Raw genomic sequence first — 27,633 nt, 5'->3', positions numbered from 1 at the left:
AAGCAAGACAAGCAGTAGGATGACATAACTTAAAGTGCTGAAAGCAAAAAATGGCCAACTAAGAGTCTGTATCCAGCAAAACTGTCTTTAACATTGAGGGAGAGACTAAGACATTCCCAGATAAATAAAAGCTGAGGAAACTCATTTCCACTAGACCAACCCTACAATAACAGTAACAATAGACTGAAGCTGCATGAAGAAATAAAGATCTCTGGTGAGGGTAACAATGTACAAACACCAATGCCAGTACTACTGTATTTTTGGTTTGTAACTCCATTTTTTACTTCTTACAGGATCTAAAAGGCAAATGCATAAAAAGTAATGAGAAACCAGTGGTTCTGAACTCATTATGTATAAACTTGCAATCTGTGACAAGAACTACATAAAGGTAGTGGACAGAGGAGTATTGGAACATTATTTGTGTATATTACTGAGGTTAAGCTGGTGTCAAAGCAAACAAGATTGTTATAGATTTAGGTTGTTAAAGTTATGCCCTGAGGTAGCTAAAAAGAAAATGTAGGAAAATATGCAAGTTCAAAGAGACAGAAATTTTGAGTTTACCAGCAGCAGGGAGAATGGGCAGTTAACGCATAATGGATATAAGGTTTCTGTCTGAGATAGGAAAGTTTTAGGAATAGAAGGTGGTGAGAGTATTGCAATACTGTGGATGTGATTAATATCAATAAATGGTATGTCCGGAAGTGGCTGAGATGGGAATGTTTATGCTGTATATATGGTCCCACAATTTAAAAAAAAAGAGCAACTAAACAGACAACAACAATTAAATGCGATATATGATCCTGGATGGGATCTAACAAGTGAGGGGAAAAGTCAAAGGGATATTATTGAGGCATACAAAAAAAATTGGAATATAGGCTATAAGCTTGATATCAGTGTTAAATTTCTCCACCTTGGTATTTGTATTTAAGGTATATAAGTAAGTATCTTTGATCTTAGAAATGTACATGGCAGTATTAAGTGTTCAAGGAGCATGATATATAACCTAAACGTAGGTGTTCAGAAAATGGATTGATAAATAGATAAGACACACAGACAGAAAAACGGATGGATGGATGGATGGATGGATGATGTATAGACTGATGGATAAAAAGAATGATATGGCAAATGTGGAAAATGTTACATTTGGTGCATCTGGTTATCTGGGGGGTAGGAGTAAGCTGCAGCTCTCTACATGTGGTCTGTATAACTTTCACAGTAAGTTCAAAAGGATTTCAAAATAATAAGTTAAAAAAACCAAAGGGAAGAAAGGAGGGGGGAAAAGCAAGTTATATAACAGGCATACTATTGGCTATTGACCGCAAATACATATCTCTATACATATGTGCTTGTCTATGCACATGTATCTCATGAATGATATACAAACTGGTGACTAGGGTGGCCTTTGGGAACACGGGTGTCAGGAAGACTTACTTTTCATTCTTATTTTCAAATCTTTCGAATTACGCCTATACACAAAAACCTAAATCTAAATTTTATCAAAGCCAGCATGACAGGACTGTCCTAGTTTCACAACACATATACACATACAATATTTTTGCTAATTTTCAAGGTGTAAAAGGACATGTGGATTAAAAAAAAGAGTACATGTGAACAATAAAACAGCAACAAAAGAAATAAATAAATTAGATCTCATCAAAACTTAAAATTTATCCTTCAAAGCACATCATCAAAAAAGTGAAAAGCCAACTAACAGAATGGGGTAAATTATTTGCAAATTATATATATGACAAGTGACTTCTATTCAGAATATATAAAGCACTATTACTATTTATTCAACAATAAAAAAAAAAATAACCTAATTTTAAAATGGCCAAAGGATCTGAACAGGCATTTCTCCAAAGAAGATACACAATTGGCTAAAAAGCACATGAAAAGATACTCAAACATCATCAGCCATCAGGAAAATGCAAACTGAAATCAAGAGGTATCACTTCATATCCATTAGGTTGGACAAATAAGAGACAGACAATAACAAGTGTTGCCGAGGATGTGGAGGGATTGGAACTCTCATATACTGCTAGTGGGAAATGTAAAATGATACAGTCATTATGGATAACAGTCTGGTGGTTCCTCAAAATGCTAAATATAGAGTTACCACACGATCCAGCAATTCCACTCCTAGGTATATACCCAAGAGAAATGAAAACATATGCCACACAAAAACATGTACATGAATGTTCACAGCAGCATTACTCATAATAGCCAAGAAGTGGAACAACTTAAATGTCTATCAACTGATGAATAGATAAGCTAAATGTGGTATATCCATACAATGGAGTGTCATCCAGCAATAGAAAGGAATGAAATACTGATATATGCTCCAGCACGGATAAACTGTGAAACCACTATGCTGAGTGAAAGAAGCCAGTCACAAAAAAACACATACTATATGTCATGGTCAGGTTGATGTGTCAACTTGGTCAGATGGTGGTACCTGTTTGCCTGGTTGGACAAGAGCTGGTCTGTCTTTTGCTATGAAGACATTTCATAGAATTAAATCATGACCATGTTGGCTACATCCACAGCTGATTCCATCTGTAATCAGCCAAGGGGAGTGGCTTCTTTAATGAGTGATGCTTAGTCTAATCATTGAAAGCCTTTTAAGGAGGATTCAGAAGAGACAGATTCTCTTCCTGCTTTAGCCAGTAAGACTCTACTGTGGAGTTAGTCCAGACCCTCCACTGGAATCATCAGCTTCACAGCCTGCCCTACAGATTTTGGACTCTACGTTCCCATGGTTACATGAGACACTTTAATAACTTTTATTCTTAAGAATATTTTCTGTTGATTCTGTTTCTCTAGAGAACCCTAATTAATACAACTTGGTACCAGGAGTGGCTCTTAAGAAACAGAATCTTAAAAATGGGTTCTTATGAATGGTTTTCTACTCTGACTGGACTCAAAGGCACTAAGGACTCTGAGTCCCATAATCAGAATGATAGTGCCAATCATGGAGTGAGTTGGCAAACGAGATAGTCAAAATATCCCCATTTGACTCTTCTAATGCTTCACTTGCATGAAGCCAGGCTCTAGGGGATAATGTTTTTGACAACTTTATGGAGTTTTGTGGAAACAGGAAGTATAGAGAAGTTGGCTGGTTGTTGTTAGATACACTGTATACATTAATGACTGAAAGGGATGGGCTTAAGGCTTCAAACAGAAGATTCAGCACCATCTGACATATGTAGACGTTTCCATGAGTGTCCTGAAGGAAAACCTTATTTCCTGTAGCCTAGACTTGAGATCTCTGAAAATCAGGTGCAGAATCTTATTCTTAGAGTAGCAACTTTACAACGTAAACTGAAATCTCTATCTTGCATGATGTCTACCATTAAAGTGAGGGCACTGATTGGAAAGGAGTGGGACCATGAAAAATGGATGCTGACATATGGATTGATGATGTTGGTGGAGAGGCTGAAACCCTAGGTCATGATGAGTCTTCTCTAGATAGCCCTGTAATAGTCTGCCCTAAGGACAGAGCCGCCCCACCTCCAGCCTGCCTTGAGGAGTTGGCTGCCCAAGCTCCACCTGAAGATATCAGCCCTAGAGTAAGTAATCCTGTTTCACCAGATGAAACTACAAATTAATGCCCTGAAGCAAATGGCTTGGAAGATATTTGTAATTCTTTTCATGACCCACCCCCACCACCCCTCATTTCTTCCAGACCTATAACTAGACTAAAGTCCCAACAGACTCCTAAAGGTGAGGTACAAAGTATCACACATGAAGAGGTACATTATACTACAAAAGAACTGTGTGAGTTTTCCAATTTATACAGACAGAAATCAGGGGAATTTGTGTGGCAATGGATTTTAAGGGTGTGGGATAATGGTGGGAGGAATATAAGGCTGGATTAGGGTGAATTTATTGATATGGGGCCACTAAGCAGAGATTCTGCATTCAGTGTTATAGCTCGAGGGGTTAGAAAAGGCATTAACAGTTTGTCTGGATGGTTGGTTGAAACATGGATCAAAAGATAGCCGACATTACCTGAGGCTGAAATGCCAGAACTGCCCTGGTATAATGTAGATGATGGATCCAGAGGCCTAGAGAGATTGGAATTTTAGAGTAGATTCATCATGGAAAGCCTGCTCTTATACCCCAGGAATGTCTGGAGGATGCACCTTTTACCACAACAGTGAGAAATAAATTTGTGAGACTAGTGCCATCATCCCTGAAGAGCTCTGTAGTTACACTTCTCTGTAGGTCAGATGTTACTGTGGGAACTGCTGTCAATGAGCTGGAATCCTTAAACACAATGGGGATGACTGGATCCAGAGCTGGCAAAAGCCAGGTGGCAGCACTTAATCACCAGAGACAGGGTGGACATGGTTATTGTAACAGACAGCAAACTTAAAGCTGGAGTCAAAATAATCTGACTCGTAGAGATTTGTGGCATTGGCTAGTAAATCATGGGGTACCTCAAAATACAATAGATGGGTACTCTACAAAATTCTTGTTTGAGCTGTATAAAGAAAAGAGTTTTAGGTCAAGTGAATAGAAGTCTAACTTGAATTATAAAAACAGAGTCACGGCCCCTTAATTTCCAGATCTGAGACAGTTTACAGACCCAGAACCCTTGAATGAAGGGGAGGGCCAGGTCCCTTTGGGGGAGAACCCTGTTACACTGCCACAAATTTATACAGTTAATTTTCCTGCAAGCCTTCCCCAAGGAGACTGAGCCTTTCACCAGGGTAACTGCACTGGGGAAAAGGAAATGATCAGATATTTCATGGATTATCAGACACTGGTTCAGAAGTGACATTAATTCCAGGGGACCCAAAAACAACACTCCGATCTACCAGTCAGAATGAGAGCTTATGGAGGTCAGGTGATCAATGGAGGGGCCCTGGACCCATTATGTAGTTATTTCCCCAGTCCCAGAATGCATAATTGGAATAGATATACTGAGCAACTGGCAGAATACCCACATTGGCTCTCTAACTTGTGCAGTGAGGGCTATTATGATGGGGAAAGCCAGTGGAAGCCACCTGAACTTCCCCTACCTAGCAAAATAGTAAATCAGAAGTAATATCGGATTCCTGGAGGGATTGCAGAGATTACTACCACTTTTAAGGACTTGAAGATGCAGGGGTGGTGATTCCCATCATATCCCCATCCAACTCTCCTATTTGGCCTGTGCAGAAAACAAATGGGTCTTGGAGGATGACAGTGGATTATTGCAAGCTCAACCAGGTGGTAACTCCAATCGCAGCTGCTGTTCCAGACGTGGTATCATTGCTTGAGCAAATCAATACATCCCCTGGTACCTGGTATGCAGCTATTGATCTGGCAAATGCTTTTTTCTCAATAGCTGTAAGTAAGGACCACCAGAAACAGTTTGCTTTCAGCTGGCAAGGTCTGCAATATACTTTCACTGCCCTACCACAAGGGTATATCAACATTCCAGTCCTATGTCATCATCTTGTCTGCAGGGACCTTGATCGTTTCTCCCTGCTATAAGACATCACACTGGTCCATTATATTGACGATATCATGTTGATTTGGCCTAGTGAGCAAGAAGTAGCAACTACTCTAGACTTACTGGTAAGGCATTTGAGTGTCAGAGGACGGGAGATAAATCCAACAAAAATACAGGGGCCTTCCACCTCAGTGAAATTTCTAGGTGTCCAGTGGTGTGGGGCATGTCAAGATATCCCTTCTAAGGTGAAGGATAAGTTGCTGCATCTGGCCCCTTCTAGGACCAAAAAAGAGGCACAATGCCTAGTTGGTCTCTTTGGATTTTGGCGACAACATAGTCCTCATTTGGGTGAGCTACTCCAGCCTATTTATCAAGTGACCAGAAAAGCTGCTAATTTTGAGTGGGGACCTGAACAAGAGGAGGCTCTGTGACAGGTCCAGGCTGCTGTACAAGCTGCTCTGCCACTTGGATAATATGATCCAGCAGATCCAATGGTGCTGGAAGTATCAATGGCAAATAGAGATGCTGTTTGGAGTGTATGGCAGGCCCATTATGGAGAATCACAATGCAGACCCTTAGGATTTTGGAGCAAAGCCTTACCATCGGCTGCAGATAACTATTCTCCTTCTGAGAAACAGCTTTTGGCCTGCTACCGGACCTTAGTAAAGACTGAATGCTTAACCTTGGGCCACCAAGTTACCATGAGACCTGAGTTGCCTATCATGAGCTGGGTGTTGTCTGACCCACCAAGCAATAAAGTTGGGCATGCACAGCAGCACTCTATTGTAAAAACGAAATGGTATATATAAGATAAGGCCAGAGCAGGTCCTGAAGGCACAAGTAAGTTATGTGAGGAAGTGGCCCAAAAGCCCATGATCTCCACTCCTACCACATTACCTTCTCTTCCCCAGACCAGAGCTATGGCCTCTTGGGGAGTTCCTTACAGTGAATTGACTGAGGAAGAGAAAACTCGGGCCTGGTTTACAGATGGTTCAGCGTGATATGCAGGTACCACTTGAAAGTGGACAGCTGCAGCACTACAACCGCTTTCTGGGGTGTCCTTGAAGGACAGTCGTGAGGGGTAATCCTCCCAGTGGGCAAAACTTCAAGCAGTACATCTGGCTGTTCATTGTGCTTGGAAGGAGAACTGTTCAGAGTGGCATTTGTATACCGACTCGTGGGCTGTTGCTAATGGTTTGGCTGGACGGCCAGGGACTTGGAAAGAACATAATTGGAAAATTGGTGACAAAGAGGTCTGGGGAAGAGGTTTGTGGATAGACCTTTCTGAGTGGGCTAAAAACATGAAGATATCTGTGTTCCATGTCACCAGAGGGTGACTTCAGCACTTAATAATCAAGTGGATAAGATGGCCCATTCTGTGGATACCAGTCAGCCTCTTTCCCCAGCAACTCCTGTCATTGCCCAATGGGCTCATGAACAAAGTGGTCATGGTGGTAGGGATGGAGGTTATGCATGGGCTCAGCAATATGGACTTCCACTCACCAAGGCTGACCTGGCTACAGCCATTGCTGAGCGCCCAATCTGCCAGCAGCAGAGACCCATACTCAGCCCCCGATATGGCACCATTCCCCAAGGTGACTAGCTGGCTACATGGTGGCAGGCTGATTACATTGGACCACTCCCTTCATGAAAGGGGCAGCAATTTGTTCTAACTGGGATACGGGTTTTCTTTCCCTGCATGCAACGCTTCTGCCAAAACTCCTATCCATGGGCTTACAGAACGCCTTATCCATCGTCATGGTATTCTACACAGCATTGCTCCTGATCAGGGAACATACTTCATAGCAAATGAAGTGCAGGAACGGGCACATGCTCATGGAATTCTCTGGTCTTACCATGTTCCCCATCATCCAGAAGCAGCTGGACTGACAGAATGGTGGAATGGTTTTTTGAAAACTCAATTACGGTGCCAACTAGGTGGCATTACCTTGAAGGGCTGGGGTAATGTTCTCCAGGAAGCTGCGTATGCTGTGAATCAGTGTCTGCTGTGTGGTGCTGTTTCTCCCATAGCCAGGATGCATGGGTTCAGGAACCAAGGGGTGGAAAATGGCATTGGCACCAGTCACTATTACCCCTAGTGATCCACCAGAAAAAATGTTTGATTCTTCTCCCTGTGACCCTGAACTCTGCTGGTCTACAGGTTTTACTTCCAAAAGGGGGAGTGCTTATACCAGGAGAAACAACGATTCCATTGAACTGGAATCTAACACTGCCACCTGGTCATTTTGGGTTATTCATGCCCCTGGATGAACAAGCCAAGAAGGGGATTTCATTACTGGCTGGGGTGATTGGCCCTGACTATCAGGGAAAATATGACTGCAACTTCACAATGGAGGTAAAGAAGAGTTTTCCTGGAAACTTTCCCTAGGGCATCTTTAAGTACTACCATGCCCTGTGATTAAAATCAATGGAAAACTGCAACAACCCAATCCAGGCAGGGCTACCAATAGGTCTGAAACTTCAGGAATGAAGGTTTGGGTCACCGGCCAGGTGAAGTGCTTGCTGAGGGTAAAGGGAATATGGAATGGGTAGTGGAAGAAGGTAGTGATATGAACCACAACCACATGATCAGTTACAGAAACGAGGACTGTAATGGTGTTTTGTTCACGTTATACTATTTAAATTGTAAGATATCAAGTTTAAAAATGAATATTACCCGAGGACTTGTACCCTATTCTGGAGAGATATAATGCGTTTCTGGTTATATGTAGGACAGTTGAGTATTGTTAGGTGAGGAAAAAAATGTGTCTTTTATTGTTTTCTATTTAGAAAGTAGGTATGGTTTAAGGTGACGAGTACAGCTGCCAAGCTAACAAGCAGTGGACTGCCATGGTCAGATTCATGTGTCAACTTGGCCAGGTAGTGGTACCTGTTTGTCTGGTTGGGCAAGTGCTGGCCTGTCTTTTGCTATTAAGACATTTCATAGAATTATATCATGACCATGTTGGCTACATCCACAGCTGATTCCATCTATAATCAGCCAAGGGGGGTATATTTTTTAATGAGTGATGCTTAATCTAATCACTGGAAGCCTTTTAAGGAGGATTCAGAAGACACAGGCTCTCTTCCTGCTTTGGCTGGTGAGCCTCTCCTGTGGAATTGGTCCAGACCCTCCATCATAATCGTCAGCTTCACAGCCTGCCCTACAGATTTTGGACTCTACATTCCCACGGTTATGTGGCACACTTTATAAATTTTATACTTAATGAATATTGCCTGTTGATTCTGTTTCTCTAGAGAACCCTAACTAACACACTATATGATTCCAGTTATATGAAATGTCCAGAATAGGCAGACACATAGAGATAGTAGATTAGTGTTGTCTGGGGCTGGAAATGAGGTGAGCAGCAGGAAGAGCAGGAATGGGGAATGACTGCTAATGTTTATGGAGTTTCTTTTTTGTGGTATTGAAACTATTCTAAAATTAATGTTGCACAACTCTGAATATACTAAAAACTGTGAAATGCTCACTTTAAATGGGTGGTTTTTATGGTATGTGAAAATTCTTTAAAAAGCTATAAAAAATAAAACTATTAAGTAACTTCCCACAAAAGGACATACAAACTATTTTTTTTCCTTTTTTATAGAAACTTTTTAATTTGGGATGATTTATTACTAGTAAACATTACTTATCTACTCATGTCCATTTCCTATTTATTTGTTAAATTTGTAGAAAAGGCATGGTTTTAAAGTTAGACAGAACTGATGCTACCAGGTACAGTTTATGTGAAATTTTTGGCAGCATCTCCAATACAGATTAGCTGCTACCATTTATTACCATTTACAAAATGTTTACTTTTATATAGGCTTTTTATGAATTCTTTACTTGCTTCCTCATTTCTGTGATTTTTATGTTCTTTCACCTCTCTTAAATTGCAGTTATTTTATTGGATAGTTTGCCAGTTTGCAACTGTTGTGTACCCCAGAAAAGACATGTTCTTTAATTCTATTCAGTATTGCTAGGTGGAATCTTTTTGACTAAGTTGCTTCCATGGAGATGCGACACACCCACTTGCAGATGGGACCTTCTAATTTGGTGATTTCCATGGATATGTGTCTCCACCCATTCAAAGCGGGGCTGCTTACTGGTGTCCTTTAAGAGGGAACCATTTTGGAAAAAGCTTCAGAGTTGACACATATGGAGACATTTGGAGATGCAGAAAGAAAACGCCCCTGGGGAAGCCATTTGAAAGGAGAAACCAGGAGAGAAAGCTACCAGACATTACCATGTGCCTTCCCAGCTGACAGAGAAACCACTAATGTCATCAGCTCTTTCTTAAGCCAAGGTATCTTTCTCTGGATGTTTAATATGGACACTTTTATGGCCTTAGAACTGTAAATTTGTGACTTAGTTCTCTTTATAAAAGTCAACCCATTTCTGGTATATTGCATTTCCAGCAGCATTAACAAACCGAAACAGATAGTTATTGCAAACCACCTCAATTCATTTTAAGAGTATTTGAATACAGAATATAAAGAAATAGTAAAGAGCTTTAGTGTTTCTTAAGAGGAAACTTAAGAGGTTATTTCATCCTGAAATTCCTGAATCTCTTTCCATAGAGAACCAGGAAGTTTTAGTTCTTGTCACTTTTATCACCTCAGTATTCTCAGGTATGCAAAACAATTATGTTTTGGCCAACATTCATTCTTCTGATAAATACACACAGAAAATATACACTGTAATCATAAGCTATTGGTTACCATCCACTAATAGGTATTACTGGCCATTATAGAGAGTTGGTCCTACTAAGTCTCCCATTGGGTCACCTCAGCTTACTTTCACAAAAAGGTATTAATTTTTTTAAAAAAGCAATAAAAGTATTGTCAATTAATTAATTAATAGACTGATATGTGATAAATAAATATAATAAAATGTTATGTATTGTTTTAGGTAATGGTATATGGATGGTAGTACACTGTTGCACATTTCTTTCAACTTTTCTGCATGCTTGAAATTTTTCATAACACATTGGAAGCAAAACTAAAAATTAAAACTTGAAAATATACAAGTGGCTAATTCATTACCTTGTTAGTTTTGCCAATACCATTTTAATAAAACAAATGAGGAGACCTCATTTACTAAATTGTTAGGTAAAAAAATCCAAGTGTCAACACAAGTACAGGTTACTAATTTATGGACTGCTTATGAACATTAGATGGGGATATATACCTTTGAATTTGCAGTAAACACATTTTACTTTTTATAAGTCTGCCTCCTCAGACAATAAGCTTTTCTCTCAAAAGGTAAAGACTACATCTGCTTTCTTCATCACTGTACCTGGCCCCTAGATGGTATTCTGTATACCAGTAAATGCTCATTTTTTACTACTTACAGACTAATCTTTACAGCAGCATTTTCAGATATAGATATTTAGCATATATTAAAGTTGACCAGTCCCTGATTATCTATGGTGGGCATACTTTCACTACGTAAATAATCCACCTCAATTCATTTGAGGGCATACTTTCACTATGTAACTAATCCAGATAGTAATTTTGGCGGGAATTAAAGCCACGGACATTACCAGCTAGTGTTCAAAAGAGAAGTTTATAAAGGCAGTATAGTCTGTGGTAAAATTTTATCTCTAGGCTCAGACAGCCTAGTTTTGATTCCTGGCTCTATCACAAGTGGTATGACTTTAGGGTCATTATCTAATTCTCTAAGCCTCAGTTCCCTCATAAAATGATAATAATATCTACCTCACAAAATTGTTGTAGGGAGTGAATGAGATAATGCCAAAAAATACTTTGCATTATACATGATACATAATAAAAGTTCAAAGTGTTATCCCTTGATAATCACCATTACTAAAGTCTGACATTCTTTCTACATACTGCTTCTTTCCACAGCATAGTTCATGTATCTCTCATTTGGAAACTGATTCTTGTACGTACTGTACTGTCCAGTGCTAGTCTGATAGATGGGAGTTGGAACAGACATAGAAGTGACAGTAGAGACTCCAGGGTTTTCTCCGTCTCCTTTTCTGCCTCGTATATCTTCAGAAGATAGGTCTTTCAAAATTTTTCTGTGAAAAATAGAATTCCATTAGTGTTAAAGACTAAAAGTTGGCTTATAAGGATTCCTTTACCAAAAAACAAAACAAAACAAAAAAATTGCTAGACTTTTTCCAACCTCAGTTTATTAAATGAAGAATACTCTACTAGACTTCTAAATTACTGGGTCAAGGAATCCTTTTATTTAGAACCTGCTAGTATAATGATGTGCTAGTTACATTTCATTTTATAACTACCCAAAAGAGATAGCAATATATTCAACAAATACTCACAGAGTGCTTTTCTACATACAAGGCACATGCAGAAGAATAAACTGTCTTTTTCTCCTATAGAAGAGATGGCTCCATTGTGAAACATTCCATTAATTAACAAGCTATTATCATTTTCTAAATAGTATAGGTGATCTTCATTTAAAAAGATCAAATTTGTTTTTTCAACCTTTACCTGTACAGTGGAAGAGAAGCTTGTAATTTTCAGAAAGAAACAAGGCTAGAAAAACTATTTAAAAATATGTAGTATATCAGTGATAAATAAAAGGTGTTATTTTAACAAAAAGAGACAAATAAGATCTCGCAAGTTTCCCTCAGACTTGGAGAAATGGGTCTCATGAGAATAATAAGGGGATGGAAAAATATTCCTTGCTAAAAAAGGTCTTCCAAAAGATGACTGGGGATGGTAGGGGAAGTAAGTAATAAGCATTACTTATTTCTGCCCCCACCCCCCCAAAAAAGTTTACTCAAGAATTCCAAGTTCAATGTAGAAAAATTAGACAACTGAATTATTACCACAAAAACAACAAAAAAAGAATCACATGGTAGCACAATATTGGAATGTAATTAGTACCACTGAATTGTATATTTGAAAGTAGCTATAATGGAAAATTTTATGTTGTATATGTACAACCACAGTAAAAAATAAAACAAACAAAAAAACAAAAAACTTTAATAGGGATCAGTCATATTATCTATGTCAATCTCCCAGCATATGCAGGAATTTCCTCTGTAACATTCCTAAGAGTTTCTACTTCCAGGAATAAGGCACCCACCACTTCCAAAAAGCAAACAATTCTTTTATTGAAGAGTTAGAGCCCTTTGTTATTTAGGCCCTAGTCTGGTTCTATTTACTAAAGCTAGAGAAATTTAAGCCTAACTGTAATTCTAAAGTCATGCCCTATTTTGCAATATTTGACATGCTAGAATTTTTTTTTTTTTTTTTTTTTTTTTTTACTCTAGGTCAAATACTTATAGTTCCTGTAGTTGTTTCAATATAACATTTTGAAGATTCTTCTCCAGCTTGGTGCCCTTATTTTAGATGGGTCTTCCCACTAAGAACTAATAAACTGTACAATATAATGGAAGTTCCACATAGAGAACAAGGGAAGTGGCAGCCCTATAGGACTCTGCGGTAGGCATGTGTAGAACAGTAACAAGTTCCTAACCCTGCTATATATCAGAATCATCTAGAGAGGTTTGTTGAATCCAGATTCCCAATTGATATTTCTAATGACTGAGTAAGTAGGTGTGGAATAGAGATCCAGAATCCATTTAACCAGCTGCCTTCATAGTGCTAAACAACCAGCCTAGCATGAGATTGGAATATTGTGTACATTTCTTTTTCAATTTTAAATTAGGAAATATTTTCAGCATAACATAAATAAAACACCTATATACCATATACCAAGACTCAGACATGATTGTTTGCCTTATTTTTGTCAGATATTATATTTTTCACTGAAATTAAACTACACTAAAATGTTATCACTAATCCCGTCCCCCTTCCTGAGTACCATCATCTAAACTGTTGAATAACATTTTCATATACACTATTTTTTACTAGACAGCATTCAGAGATACTATTTACCACTTTTCTGTGCTCTTCCTCATCCTCCCAAATCAATCTTGGAGTGCTCCAGGACATGGTTTTTTACTTCTTCTCTATCTCTTTTCTGGTTATCTCATCAGTCCCATGGACTTAAATACCTTGTACACATGGATGATAATCCAAACTATATTTGCCCATCCTCCATCTTGAACTCAAGATTCCTATATCCAATTTTGCACTGATGAAAAAACTCAGAAGGCACTCCAAACATAATGTATCCAAAATCTGTTAGACATACTCCCCATTCTCACAGAGTCTTCCCCAATTCAGACATCAACTCCATCGTCCAGTTGCTCAAACCACAAATGTTGGAGTCATTCTCTCTCCTTCCAAAATCCACATCCAATTCATAAGCAAATCCTATTGTCTCTATTTTGAAAACATATCCAGAATCTTACCTAGCTCACCACTATTAGACTGGACAGTAAAAGTAGCCTCTATTAGTCTCCTTTAATTCATCCTTCCCCTACTACAGTCTATTCTCCACAGATAAATCAGAGCCATCTTTTTAAAACAGAGCTGATCCAGTCACTGATCTGCTTTAAACCCTATGGTGACTTCCCATTTCATTGAGAACAAATGGTACGGCCTATAAGGCCATAACCTGTCCCCCAGTGACTTCTCCAACCTCATCTCCAACTGTTCTCCCTGCTTTATTCCCTATCTACTCCTCTTTGTCCTCCCTACCTGCCCACTTTGTCAGTTGTGCTACAGGATTTTCAATTTTATTGATTTTTTTGAAAGAACTAAGTTTGGTTATATTGACGATCTCTATTACTTCTCTGTTTCAAATTTCACTGACTTCTACTCTTTTTATTATTTTCTTTCTCATGCTTGCTATGGGTTTATTCTGCTCCTTTTTTCCAGTTTCTGAAGGTAGAAACTTAGATTATTGATTATAGATTTTTCTTCTTTTCTAATATAAGCATTTCATGTTATAAATCTCCCTCTAATTCATGTTTCTTACTGTGCTGGTCTGAAAGGATTTATGTACCCTAGAAAAGCCACTGCTTAATCCTAATCCACTCTTGTAGAAGTAGCCTTTTCTTTTAAACCCTGTTCAGTACTGCATGTTGGAAATTTGATTACATCATCCCCACAGAGATGTGACTCGTTGTGACTCCACCCATTCCAGGTGGGTCTTGAATAGTTTACTGGAATCCTTTAAGAAAGGAAACATTTTCGAGAGAGCCAGGAGAACCACCAGAGCCCATATAGCCAGAGACCTTTGGAGATGACGAAGGAATGCACCCCTGGGAGAGGCTCATAACACAAGAAACCTGGAAAGAAAGCTAGCAGATGTTGCCATGTTTACCATGTGCCTTTCCTGTTGAGAGAGAAACCCTGAGAGTCATTGGCCTTCTTGAACTAAGATATCTTTTCCCTGGATGCCTGAGACAGGACATTTCTATGGCTGTGCTTTAATTTGGACATTTTTATGGCTTTAGAACTGTAAACTTGGCAACTTAGTAAATTCCCCTTTAAAAAGCTGTTCTGTTTCTGGTATATTGTATTCTGGCAGCTAGCAAACTAGAATGACCACTATTTTAACTGCATTTCTCAAATTTTTATATTTTGTATTTTTATTCATCATTTTGTAATTTCTGTTAAGACTTCCTCTTTGGCCCATGATTATTTTTTCTCCATGATTATTTTTAATTTCTAAATGTTTGGATATTTTTCCCATTATCCTTCTATGGTTGGTTTCCAGTCTAATTCTAAAAAAAGAGAATATACTTTGTATGATTTCAATTCTTTTAAATTTGGTAAGGTTTGTTTCATGAACCAGGAAACAGCCTTTCTTGCTGAATGTTCTACATGCACTTGAAAAGAATGTTCATTCTACTGTTGTTGGGTGAAGTGTTCTAAAAATGTGAATTAGATTCAGTAGATTACTGTTCAATCTTGTTGACTGACTTCAAGTTCTACTGAGCACCAAGACAGGTATTGTAGAATCCAACTGTTGCTCTGCATTTATTTATTTTTCCTTTCAGTTCTGTTAATTTTTGCTTCATTTATTTTAAAGCTCTGCTGTTCTGTGTATACACATTAAGGATAGTTATGTCTCCATCACGAGTTGACTCTTTTATTATATAACATTCCTCTTTATCTCTGGTAATTTTCTTTGGTCTGAAATGTACTTGGTATATTGACACAGCCATTTCAGCTTTCTTTTGATTAGTGTTTGCATGATATATCTTGATACATCCTTTCATTTTCACCTATATATACCATATTCGAAGTGAATTATGTTTATTCTTATCCCTTCTGGTAATGTTCGTCTTTTTTTAAAAAAAAGTTTTATTGAGATATAGTTCACACACTGTCTCAGTTTTCCAGGGCTGCTATGCAAACTGACAGGCTTAAACAAAATGATTTCATTGTCCCACTGTTTTGGAAGCTAGAAGTCCAACATCAAGGTATTGGTAGGGCTTGTTTCTCCCAAAGTCTATAGCATTCTGGCAATCCTCTGTCACAGGGCAATCTCTCTCTTCTTCTGTCTGCTCCTTTGGTTTCCCCTTAATTCTGGCTTCAAGTTTCATGCCTAAAATTCTCCTCTGCTTATAAGGACTTCAGCCATGTTGGATTAAGGCTTGTCTTCATCGTTTGGCCACTATTAACTAATAATAACATCTTCAACAGTCTTATCTAAAATGGTTCACATCCATAGGACCGAGGACATGATCCAATCCAAACATACACACAATTAAGTGTATTAAGTGTACAATTCAATGAGTATGTTCACAGAATTGTGCAACAATTACCACAACTTAATTTCAGAACATATTTGTCTCCCCAAAAGAAATTCAGCATCCATTAGCAGAAAATTTCAATTCTTCCCTCTCCTTCTTCCAGTTATAAGCAACTACTCATTACTTTCTTTTTTTATAAATTTGCCTGTTCTGAAAATTTCATATAAATGGAATCCTATAGTATGCAATCTGTGACTGGCTTTTTTTTTTTTTTTAACCTTATTTATTATATAATGTAACATACATTCACAGCAAAGAAAGAAAAAAGCAATAATTTTCAAAGCACTCTTCAACAATAGTTACAGGACAGACAGATCCCAGAGTTTGTCATGGGCTACCATATCATCATCTCAGATTTTTCCTTCTAGCTGCTCCAGAACATAGGCGGCTAGAGGGAATAAATATCTTTATCATCACAATCAACTTTTTCTCTTTTGTGAAAAATAGCATTATACAAAAAAGCAATAAATTTCAAAACACAGTACAACAATTAGTTGTAGAGTAGATTTCAGAGTTTGGTATGGGTTTTACAATTCCACAATTTTAGGTTTTTACTTCTAGCTGCCCTAAGATACTGAAGATTGAATGAAATACATTTAATGATTCAGCAATCATATTTGTCTGTTAAACCCTACCTTCTCTGTTTAACTCCACCACCACCTTTGATCTTTCTATTCCACTCTTTAGGGGTATTTAGGCTATGGCCATTCTAACTTTTTCATGTCGGAAGGGGAATAATATGGAGTCAATAATATGGAGTGGAAAAAACAAAATGTGGCATATACATACTATGGAATATTATGCAGCAGTAAGAAATGAGTTCCTGAAACATATGACAACATGGATGAACTCTGAGGACATAATGCTGAGTGAAATAAGCCAGATTCAAAGTGAAGTATGATTTCACTAATATGAACCCACTGGAAAATGTATAATCAGAGTCTTAAAATGTAGAATATAGGGGATCTAGAGATAGACAGACGCTAGAGAAGGGGGAATGGTTAACAAATGTATACAGACTAGTTAGCAAGGTTAAACTTAAAATGAATGGGAATGGATAGAGGTGATGGTAAATCATTAGTGGGTTTATAAGTAATAGTGCCATATTGAAGATGAATACGATTGAAAGGGGTTGTTTAGAGCCGCTGACCTCACAAATTAGTACTACAGTTAAAAACAAGTCCTTGCATGAACTACTTCAAAGAGGGGTATATGGGAAAAACTACTTATTGCATGTTAAGGTCTATATTTAACTGGAATACATCAATAGTACCACAATAATACAAGGGATAAATAATTGGGGGTGGGCAAGAGTTAAGGGGAGTTTTGGATCTTCTCTTTAGTGTAGGTGTCTATCTGTTATTTATATGTGAAGCAATGAACATTATCTAAAATTGAGAGTGATGATGATTGTACACCTAAGCGAGGACACTGTGAAACATTGTGTGTTAGTTTGAAAGCACTGAGTACCCCAGAAAAGCCATGTTCTTTAATCCTGATTCAATATTGGAAGGGGAAAACTCTTAATTATTTTCTCTCCATAGAGATGTGACATTCCCAGTTGTGGATGTAGCTTTTTGCTTAGATGGAGATTTGATTCTACCCATTCAAGGTGGATCTTGGAGTACTTTAAAAGGGGAAAGATTTTGGAGGAAGCTTAGATGCTTGAGGTACTGACAGAGAAAGCCTATGGATATGAGATCCAGATTTTGGAGGAGCAGAAAAAAACCACGCTTGAGGAAGCTATTTGAAACCAGGACCCAAATACACCAGCAGTATCAGCTACATGCCTTCCCAGCTGACAGAGGTTTTCTGGACTCATCAGCCTTTCTTGAGTCAAGGTATCTTTCCCCAGATACCTTAGTTTGGACAATTTTTATGGCCTTAGAATTGTAAACTTGTAACTTAATAAATTCCCTTTATAAGAGCTATTCCATTTCTGGTCTATTGCATTCTGGCAGCATTAACAAATCAGAACACATGATATTATATTGGATAGAATACATGCTACATGAATATATCTCAACAAAATGTGCAGATTCAAAATGAATCAATAGAAAGATTCAAGTACTAGAGAAAATGTGGAGAGAGAGGTATAATGTTCACAGGGCAGCAGGATGGGGTAGCCCCTCAGAAGGGTAATATAGTGGGTCCACAGGAGCTTAAATATAGCATCACCATTATGTGCCTGTTTGAAAGGATTTATGTACCCTAGAAAAGTCATGTTTTAATTCCAATCAGTCTTGTGGAGGCAACAGTTTCTTCTGATCCCTATTCAGTGCTACTGGTTGGAAACTTGATTAGGTTATCCCCATGGAGATGTGGCTCAATCAGTTGTAGGTATTAAACCTGATTAGATGGAGACGTGAGTCTACCCATTCTACATGGGTCTTGATTAGTTTACTGGAATCCTATAAAAGAGGAGACATTTTGGGGAGAGTTTATTTTGAGAACCATGAGAGAGTCGCAGAACCATGACAGAAGGAGGAGAGAACCAGAGAATCCACCAGCCAGCGACCTTTGGAGGTGAAGAAGGAAAACGCCTCCTGAGGAGCTTCAAGAAGCAAGAGGCCTGGAGAGAAAGCTAGCAGACGCCAGCATGTTTGCCATGCGCCCTTCCAGCAGAGAAGAAACGCTGAATGTCATCGACATTCTTGAACCAAGATATCTTTCCCTGGATGTCTTAAATTGGAAATTTCTTTAGACTTGTTTTAATTGGGACATTTTCTCGACCTCAGAACTGTAAACCAGGAACTTATTAAATTTCCCCTTTTAAAAGCCATTCTGTTTCTGGTATATTGCATTCTGGCAGCTAGCAAACTAGAACACCATATGACTAGGCAATCCATTTCTGGGATTATACTCCAAAGAATTGAAAGCAGGGATTTGAATAGACATTTAAAAATATATAGAGAGAAGCTTAGTAGGTAGTGGAGAAGCTTAGCCTACCTATACATATGCCTAAGAGTTACTTCTGGAGGACCTCTTTTGTTCTCAGATGTGGTCTCACTCTCTCTAAGCCCAACTCTGTAAGCTGCCCTCCCCGCTACATGGGACATGACATCTAGGGGTGAGTCTCCCTGGCGGTATGGGAAATGACTCCCAATGATGAGTCTGGCCTTGGCACCGTGGGATCAACGATTCCATACTGACTGAAAGGGGGAAAAGAAGTGTAACTAATAAAGTATCAATGGCTGACAGAGTTCAAATGGAGTCAAGAGGCTACTCTGGAGGTCACTCTTATGTAAGCTTCAGTAAGACATCACTACCTATCATAACTCAGAAAACTCCAACCAAAACCATTTCAGCCAATCCTAAAGAACACCTAGGGCAATACATAAGATTCTACAAAGGTTCCACACACTAGGGTAACTTTCCAGAAACCTACAACCTTCAGATGGGTCCCTGAACCAGGTAAGTCCTAAAACCTAGAGGGTCCAGCCTCTCCAGAACATCAGCTAGTTTCATCTCCCTACCCCATATTACTGACAGCCCCTTCTAACATGAAAAAGTTAGAATGGCCATAGCCTAAATACCCCTAAAGAGTAGGATAGAAAGATCAAATGTGATGGTCTAGTTATACAGATAAGGTAGGGTTTAACAAGTGAATATGATTGCTGAATCATTAAATTTTTTCTTTCAGTCTTTAGTATTTTAGGGCAGCTAGAAGTAAAAACCTAAAATTGTGGAACTGTAAAACCCATATCAAACTCTGAAATCTACTCTACAACTAATTGTTGTACTGTGCTTTGAAATTTATCACTTTTTTGTATATATGTTACTTTTCACAAAAAAGTTGATTGTGATGATAAAAAAGATTTATTCTTTCTGCTTCCTAAGTTCTGGAGCAGCTAGAGGGAAAAATCTGAGAAGTTGGTATGGTAGCCCATGACAAAACTCTGGGATTTGTCCTGTAACTACTTGTTGAAGAGTGCTTGAAAATTACTGCTTTTTTCTTTCTTTGCTTTGTATATACTTAAATTAAACAATTTAAAAAGTTAAAAAAACAAAATATATATATATATATAGATAACATTTTTATTTGAGCTCATCCTTTTTAAAAATTTTTTTTATTGTGAAATATAACACATACAAAAAAGCAATAAATTTCAAAGTACATGGTAACAAGTAGTTATAGAACAGATTTCAGAGTTTGGTATGGGTTCAAGTTCACAATTTTAGGTTTTTCCTTCTAGCTGCTCTAAGACATTGGCGACTAAAAGAAATATCAATATAATGATTGAGCTGTCATACTTATTTGTTAAATCATAACATACTTATTTGTATAATCGTGCTATAACTCCTCCTTCTCCTCTGATCCTTCTTCCAGTCTTTAGGGGTATTTGGGTTTTGCCCATTTCCCAACTTTTAGGGGTATTTGGGTTACGCCCATTTTAACTTTTCCATATTGGAAAGGGGTGTCCACAATATGGGATAGAGAGATGGAACCAGTTGATGTTCTTGGAGAGGTTGGCCCCTCTGGTTTTAGGACTTACCTGGTTTAAGAACTCATCAGCTGGTGGTATGTTTCTGGAACGTAATCTTAGTGCATGAAACTTTGTAAAGATCTCAGATAGAGCCCTAGGTGTTCTTTAGGGTTGATAGGTATAGCTTTGATCGGGGTTTGGCAAACTATGGCAAATTGCAATATCTAGCTGAAGCCTATTTAAGACTAGCCTCTAGAATAGCCTCTTGACTCTATTTGAACTCTCTCGGCCAATGACACCTGATTTTGTTACACTTCTCTTCCCCCTTTTGATCAGGAAGACATTATTGATCCCATAGTGCCAGGGCCAGGTTCATCCCTGCGATTCATGTTCCACACTGTCAGGAAGACTTTCACCCCTGGATGTAATATCTCATGTAGGAGGAAAGGTAATGATTTTTCCTGCAGAGCTGGGCTTAGAGAGAGAGAGGCCACATCTGAAGTACAAAAGAGGTTTTCTGGAAGTAACTCTTAGGCATATTTATAGGTAGGCTTAGCTTCTCTGCTACAGAAATAAGCTTCACAAGAGCAGGCCTGAAGATCAAGGGCTTGGCCTATTGATTTGGGAGTCCCAAATGTTTGAGACAGTATCAGCATTATCCTGGTGATAAAGCTTAATAGTTTCATATTTTTTCTCCAATCCCTCAAGGGACTTTGCCAATACTTTAAAATTATTCGCTCAACATACTCTGGGATGTGTCCAGGTATTATATTAAGCTTATACAGAATTATAAGCCCTCTTACCATTCTGGGCTCCACGTGTTTAGGTTATTTAAATGAGTTAGGTTATGGCTACAGAAAATTTAAGTTTATCACAGTATTATTCACAATTGCCAAAAGATGGAAACAACCCAAGTGTCCATCAACAGATGAATGGATAAACTAATTGTGGTATATATATATAATGGAATATTATTCAGCTGTAAGAAGGAATGAAGTCCTGACGCTTGCTTTTTCACAAGGGTGAAAGTTGAGGACATTATGCTGTGTGAAATAAGCCAGACACAAAAGAAAACATGGTATGATGTTTTTGGAAATGGAGAGAGATAAGGGTAGTACATTATCAAGTGTGCAAATAATAGCACTAAACCGTGTGTGTGAGTAGGAATGAAAGGGGAATCTAGTATTGTACATATCACTAGAAAAAAAACTAGAGAATGAAACAAGGGACTTATAACATTAAGGAACCCCGCTGTGGATGATGGAGGTGGTTAATACTACAAATACAAGAACGTTCTTCCATGAATTAGGACAAATGTATGTCACAACTACAAGGCGTTAACAAAAGGGTGCATATGGGGAAAAATGTGCTTAATGCAAACTATGGACTATAGTTAATAGTAATATCTTAATGTTCCTCCATCAATTGTAATAAAGGCACCTCAACGATGTTAAGTGTCAATAACGGCTGGGGATGTGTATGTGGTAAGAGGCATGGGATTTTTCTTTTTGGAGTTATGGCTGTTAATTGCATTCACAATGTTGTGCTATCAGCACCACCACCCATTATTAAAACTTTTCTGTCATTCCAAATAGGAAACCTGTATATTTTAAGCCATAACTTCCCTATCCACCCACCCCCCATCCCATGGTAACCTACATTCTAGTTTCTGACCCTATGAGTTTGCTTATTCTAATTGTTCCAAAACAGTGAGGTTGTACAATATTTTTCCTTTTGTGTCTACATTATTTTACCCAACATGTCTTCAAGGTTCATCCACATTGTACATATCAGGATTTCATTCATTTTCATGGATAAATAATATTCCATTGCGTGTATATACCACATCTTGTTTATCCATTCATCAGCTGATGGATGCCTGGGTTTCTTCCATCTTTTGGCAATTGTGAATAATGCCACAATAAATACTGATATGCAAGTATCTGTTTGAGTCCTTGCTTTCAATTCTTTCAGGTATATACCTAGCAGTGGGATTGCCAGGTTATATGGTATAGTTCTATACTTAGCTTCTAAGGAACTGCCAAAGTATCTTCCACACTGGCTATACCATTTTACTTTGCCACCAGCAATGAATGAGTGTTCCTATTTCTCCACATCCTCCCCAACACTTGTTATTTCAAGTTTGGGATAAAATACTTGAAAACCACATAACAGATAAGGTTTAATATCCAGAATATATAATGAAATCCTTCAACTCAACAACAAAAAGACACATAACTCAATTAAAAATCGGGCAGAGTCAAACAGACATTTCTCCAAAGAAGACAGATATCCAAAAAGCACTTAAAGGGATGCTGAACATCATTATCATTAGCTATTAGGGAAATGCAAATCAAATCCAATGAGATACCATTTCACATCCACTAGAATACTATTATTAAAAAAATGAAAAAAATTACAAGTTTTGGAGAGGATGTGGTGAAACAGGAATACACACTGTATCACTGGTGGGAATGTAAAATAGTGCAGCTGTTATCAAAGACAGATTCTCAGAAACTTAAGTACAGAATGACCACATGACTCGGAAATGCCATTTCTAGGTATATATCCCAAAGAACTGAAAGCAGAAATTCTAAAAGATATTTACACATTGATGTTTCATAGTGGCATTATTTCCAATTGTCAAAAGACAGAAGCAAGCCAAGTGTCTGTAAACCAACAACTGAATAATAATGATGTAGTATACATACACAATGGAATATCAAAAAGGAATGAAGTTCTAAACATGTGACAACATGGATGATTCCTTAAAGACATCATGTTGAGTGAAATAAGCCTGACACAAAAGGACAAATATTACAGAATCTCAGTGATATGAAATAACTAGAACAAGTGATATGAAATAACTAGAACAAGCAAACTCATAGAGTCAGAACCTAGAATATAGGTTACCAGGGGAAAGAATGATGGTAGCGAATAGGTTGTTAAGCCTAAAATGTACAGAGTTTTTATATTTGGGAAAATGGGAAAGTTTTGCTAAAGGATGGTGGTGATGGTAGCAGAGCACTGTGAATGTAGTTAGTTATACTTAAGTACATATTTGAATGTGGTTAAAGCAGAAATTTTAGGTTGAATATAAATTATTAAATATTATTATAAATAATTTCATGGAACTGAACAACACAATGACCCTAAGTTACACCATGCACTATAGTTAATAGTACCAAACCAATTCAAGGTGGTTATATGGTAGTCTATGGGAGCCTATATTTTACGCATAACTATTTTGTAAATTCAGAACTGCTCATCACTAAAACAATAACAACTGTCAATAAAGAAAACACCAGGACCATGGCTTATGGGGAATTTTACCAACACTTCAAGAAGAATTAATACCAATCTTGTCTAAACTCCTCCAAAAAACTGAAAAAGAGGGGACATTTCCCAATTCACTCTATGAGGTCAACATCACCTTCACAACAAAGCCAGATAAAGACACCTCAAAAAAAGAAAATTTTAGCCAATATCCCCTATGAATGGAGATGTGAAAATCCTCAACAAAATAACTAGCAAACTGAATCCAACAGAACATTAAAAAAACGACCATGATCAAGTAGGATTTGTTCCAGCTATGGGATGGTTAAACATAAGAAAATCAATGAATGTAATACATTATATGTAACAAAATGAAGGAAAAAAAAATCACATGACCATTTTCACTGATGCAGAAAAGGCATTTGATAATATCCAGTATCCTTTCTTTATATAAAAACACTTAGAAAACTAGGAATAGAAGGAAATTTCTTCAACCTGATAAAAGGTATAAATAAAAAATCCACTGTTAACATCATACTTTTCAATGATGAAAAGCTTTCCCTCTAAGATCACAAAGAATATAAGAAGGCCCACTGTCATCACTATTACTGAACATTGTACTAGAAGTCCTAGCCAGAGGAATTAGACAAGAAAAAGAAATAAAAGGCATCTAAATTGGAAAGGAAGAAGTAAAACTTTCACTACTTGCAGATGACAAAATCCTATATAGAAAGTTCCAAAAATCTATAACAAAACTACCAGAGCTTATAAATGAATTCAGCAATGTGGTGGGATACAAGGTCAATATGCAAAAATCTGGAGTGTTTGCATAACTACTAAGGAGCAATCTGAAGAAGAAATTATGAAAAAATTTCCATTTAAAATTGGAAGTCAAAGAATCAAATTTCTAGGAATAAATTTAACCAAGGATATAAAGGACCTGGGCACAGAAAATTACAAAACACTGTTAAAAGAAATCAAAGAAGACATAAATAAATGGAAGCACATTCAGTGTTCATGGACTAGAAGATTTAATAGTGTTAAGATATCAATTCTACCCAAATAGATTAACACATACAACACAATCCCAATAAAAATTCCAATTACCTACTTTCCAGAAATAGAAAAGCTAAATTATCATATTTATCTAGAAGGATAAGGGGCCCTGAATAGGAAAAAATATGTTGAAAAAAGAAGAATAATTTTGGAGGATTCACGTTTCCTGACTTTAAAGCATATTTCAAAGGTACAGTGGTGAAAACAAGGCACGGTATTGGTACAAGGATAGGTATATTGACCAATGGAATCAAACAGAGTTTAGTAGCAGACCCTGACATCTATGGTCAAATGATTCTTGAGCAAGCTCTTAAGTCTGCTCAATTGGGAAAGAACAGCCCCTTCATCAAATGTAGCTAGGTGAACTGGATATCCATATATAAAATATTGAAAAAGACCCCTATCTCACACCATATGCAAAAATTAACTCAAAATGGGATCAAAGACCTAAATATAAGAACTAGGACTATTAAACAGGAAGAAAATATTGGGAAACATCTTCAGGATCTGTGTCAGATAATGATTTCTCAGACCTATACCCAAAGCAAAAACAACAACAAAAATAGGTAAATGGGACCTCTGTAAAAAGCAAAATTTTTGTATATCAAAGAACTTTATCATGAAAGTGAAAAGGCAACCTACTCAGTGGGAGAAAATATTTGGAAACCAAGTATCCAAAAAGGGTTTAATACCCAGAATATATAAAGAAATCCTACAATTCAATGATTAAAATACAAATCCAATTTAAAAATGGGCAAAAGATAGACATTTTTTCAAAGAGGAAATGCAAATGGCTAAAAAGCACATAAAACATGCTCAGCATCACTATATATTAGGGAAATGCAAATCAAACCATGGTAAGATATCATTTCACACCCCAAAAAAATGAATATTATAAAATGAAACAAAATAAAAAAACACATTTTAGAGAGGATATGGAGAAATCAGAACAGGTATTCATTGCTGGTAGAAAAGTAAAATGGTGCAACCACTATGGAAAATAGTTTTGCAGTTCCTCAGGAAGCTAAGTATAGACTTATCACATGACCTGGCAATCCTGCTACTAGGTATATACCCAGAAGAACTGAAAGTAGGTACTTAAGCAGATATTTACACAACTATGTTCATAGCAGCATTATTCACAATTGTTAAAAGAGTGAAGAAACCCAAGTATCCATCAACTGATAAATGGATAAATAAAATGTGGTATCTACATACAGTGGAATACTATTCAGCTGTAAAAAGGAATGAAGTCCTGGGTGCATGGGTAGTTCAGTGGTTAGGATGCCTGCCTTCCATGTGGGAGACCCAGGCTCGATTTCCGGACCATGCACTACCCCCACCAAAAAAAAAAGTAAAAAAGGAATGAAGTCCTGATGCATATGACAACATGGATGAACCTTGAGGACATTATACTGAATGAAATAACCCAAGCACAAAAGGATAAATACTTTATAATCTCACTGATAGGAACTAAATAAAATAAACAAACTCAGAGAGTTAGAATCCAGAAAATAGATTACCAGGGGATAGATTGGGGGTAGAGAATGTGGAGCTAATGCTTAATTTGTATGGAAGTTCTATTGACATTGATTGTAAAGGTTTGAAAATGGATGGTGATGATGACAGCACAATATTATTACTGTAATTAACAATAATGAATTATCTATGTGAAGGTCAAAAGGAGAAATTTTGGGTTGTTTATGTTACTAGAATGAAAGTTAGAAAATAAAACATGGGATTGTATAACACAGTGAACCATGTTGTGGATGATGAACTGTGGTTAGAAGTACAAGTATAATAACATTCTTTCATGAATTACGATAAATGTATGACATTAATACAAGGTGTTAATAATAGGTTGGTATATGCAAAAAATACACATAATGTAAACTATAGACATTAGCTAATAGTACTGCTTTAATATTTTTTCATCAACAATAACAAGTCCCATATTAGTGCAAAAGTATCAATAATAGGCTCTACGTAGATGGCAACTATGCTTTTTACATGACTTTTCTATAAACCTACAACTTTCTAATAAAAATAATAATAAAACAAAAACATTATGCTAAGTGAAAGAAATCAGACACAAAGTACTACATATTGTATGATTCCATTTATATAAAATGTAGATATAAATAAATCTATAAAGACAGAAATAGATTAGTGGTTATGTAGGGCTGGGGAAGGATAGAAGATTGAGACTAACTGCTAAGGGGTATGGAGTTTCTCTTCTTGGAATAATGAAATGTTCTAAAATGTACTGTGGTGGGGTGCACATGTGGTTTGGGGATAGAATGCTCACCTTTCATGCGGGAGACCTGGGTTCGATTCCCAGACCATGTACCCCCCTAAAAAAACAACAAACAAAATGAAATGGATTCTGGTGATGAATGAACAACTCTGAACATACTAAAAGCCAGTGATTGTAAACTTTCAGTGGATTATATGTTTTGTGAAACTATCTCAACAAAAGCTTTTTTTCTGGGCCTGGGCAAGCACTGTGAAACCGGGTCTCCAGCATGGCAGGCAAGAACTCTGCCTGCTAAGCCACCATGAATAAAAGATTTTTAAAAAGAAAAAAAAAATTCAGGGGCCTTCCAACTTCAGTGAAATTTCTAGGCTACCAGTAATGCTGAGATATCCCTTCTAAAACGAGGGATAAGGTGTTGCATCTGGCCCCTCCTACAGCCAAGAGTATTTTGCCCAGTTGACTCTTTGGATTTGGGAGACAACATATTCCTCATTTCAGTGTACT

The 27,633-nt window shown here is 37.4% G+C and overlaps 1 protein-coding gene across 5 annotated transcripts in view; it reads right to left on the bottom strand.

The window, feature by feature from the left end:
• The window catches only part of ATF1 (activating transcription factor 1), a 103,540-nt gene that overhangs the window by 25,937 nt on the left and 49,970 nt on the right, over positions 1-27,633 (bottom strand). For all 5 annotated transcript variants that reach the window (XM_077170889.1, XM_077170891.1, XM_077170887.1 and 2 more), the window contains one exon: positions 11,360-11,490. In XM_077170889.1, the coding sequence (XP_077027004.1) occupies positions 11,360-11,490 (131 nt within the window). The remainder of the gene's footprint in view (positions 1-11,359; positions 11,491-27,633) is intronic.

The sequence above is a fragment of the Tamandua tetradactyla genome, chromosome 7 (genome assembly GCF_023851605.1).
Source record: "Tamandua tetradactyla isolate mTamTet1 chromosome 7, mTamTet1.pri, whole genome shotgun sequence".
Taxonomy (NCBI): Eukaryota; Metazoa; Chordata; class Mammalia; order Pilosa; family Myrmecophagidae; genus Tamandua; species Tamandua tetradactyla.
This window is presented reverse-complemented; position numbering and strand designations above follow the sequence as displayed.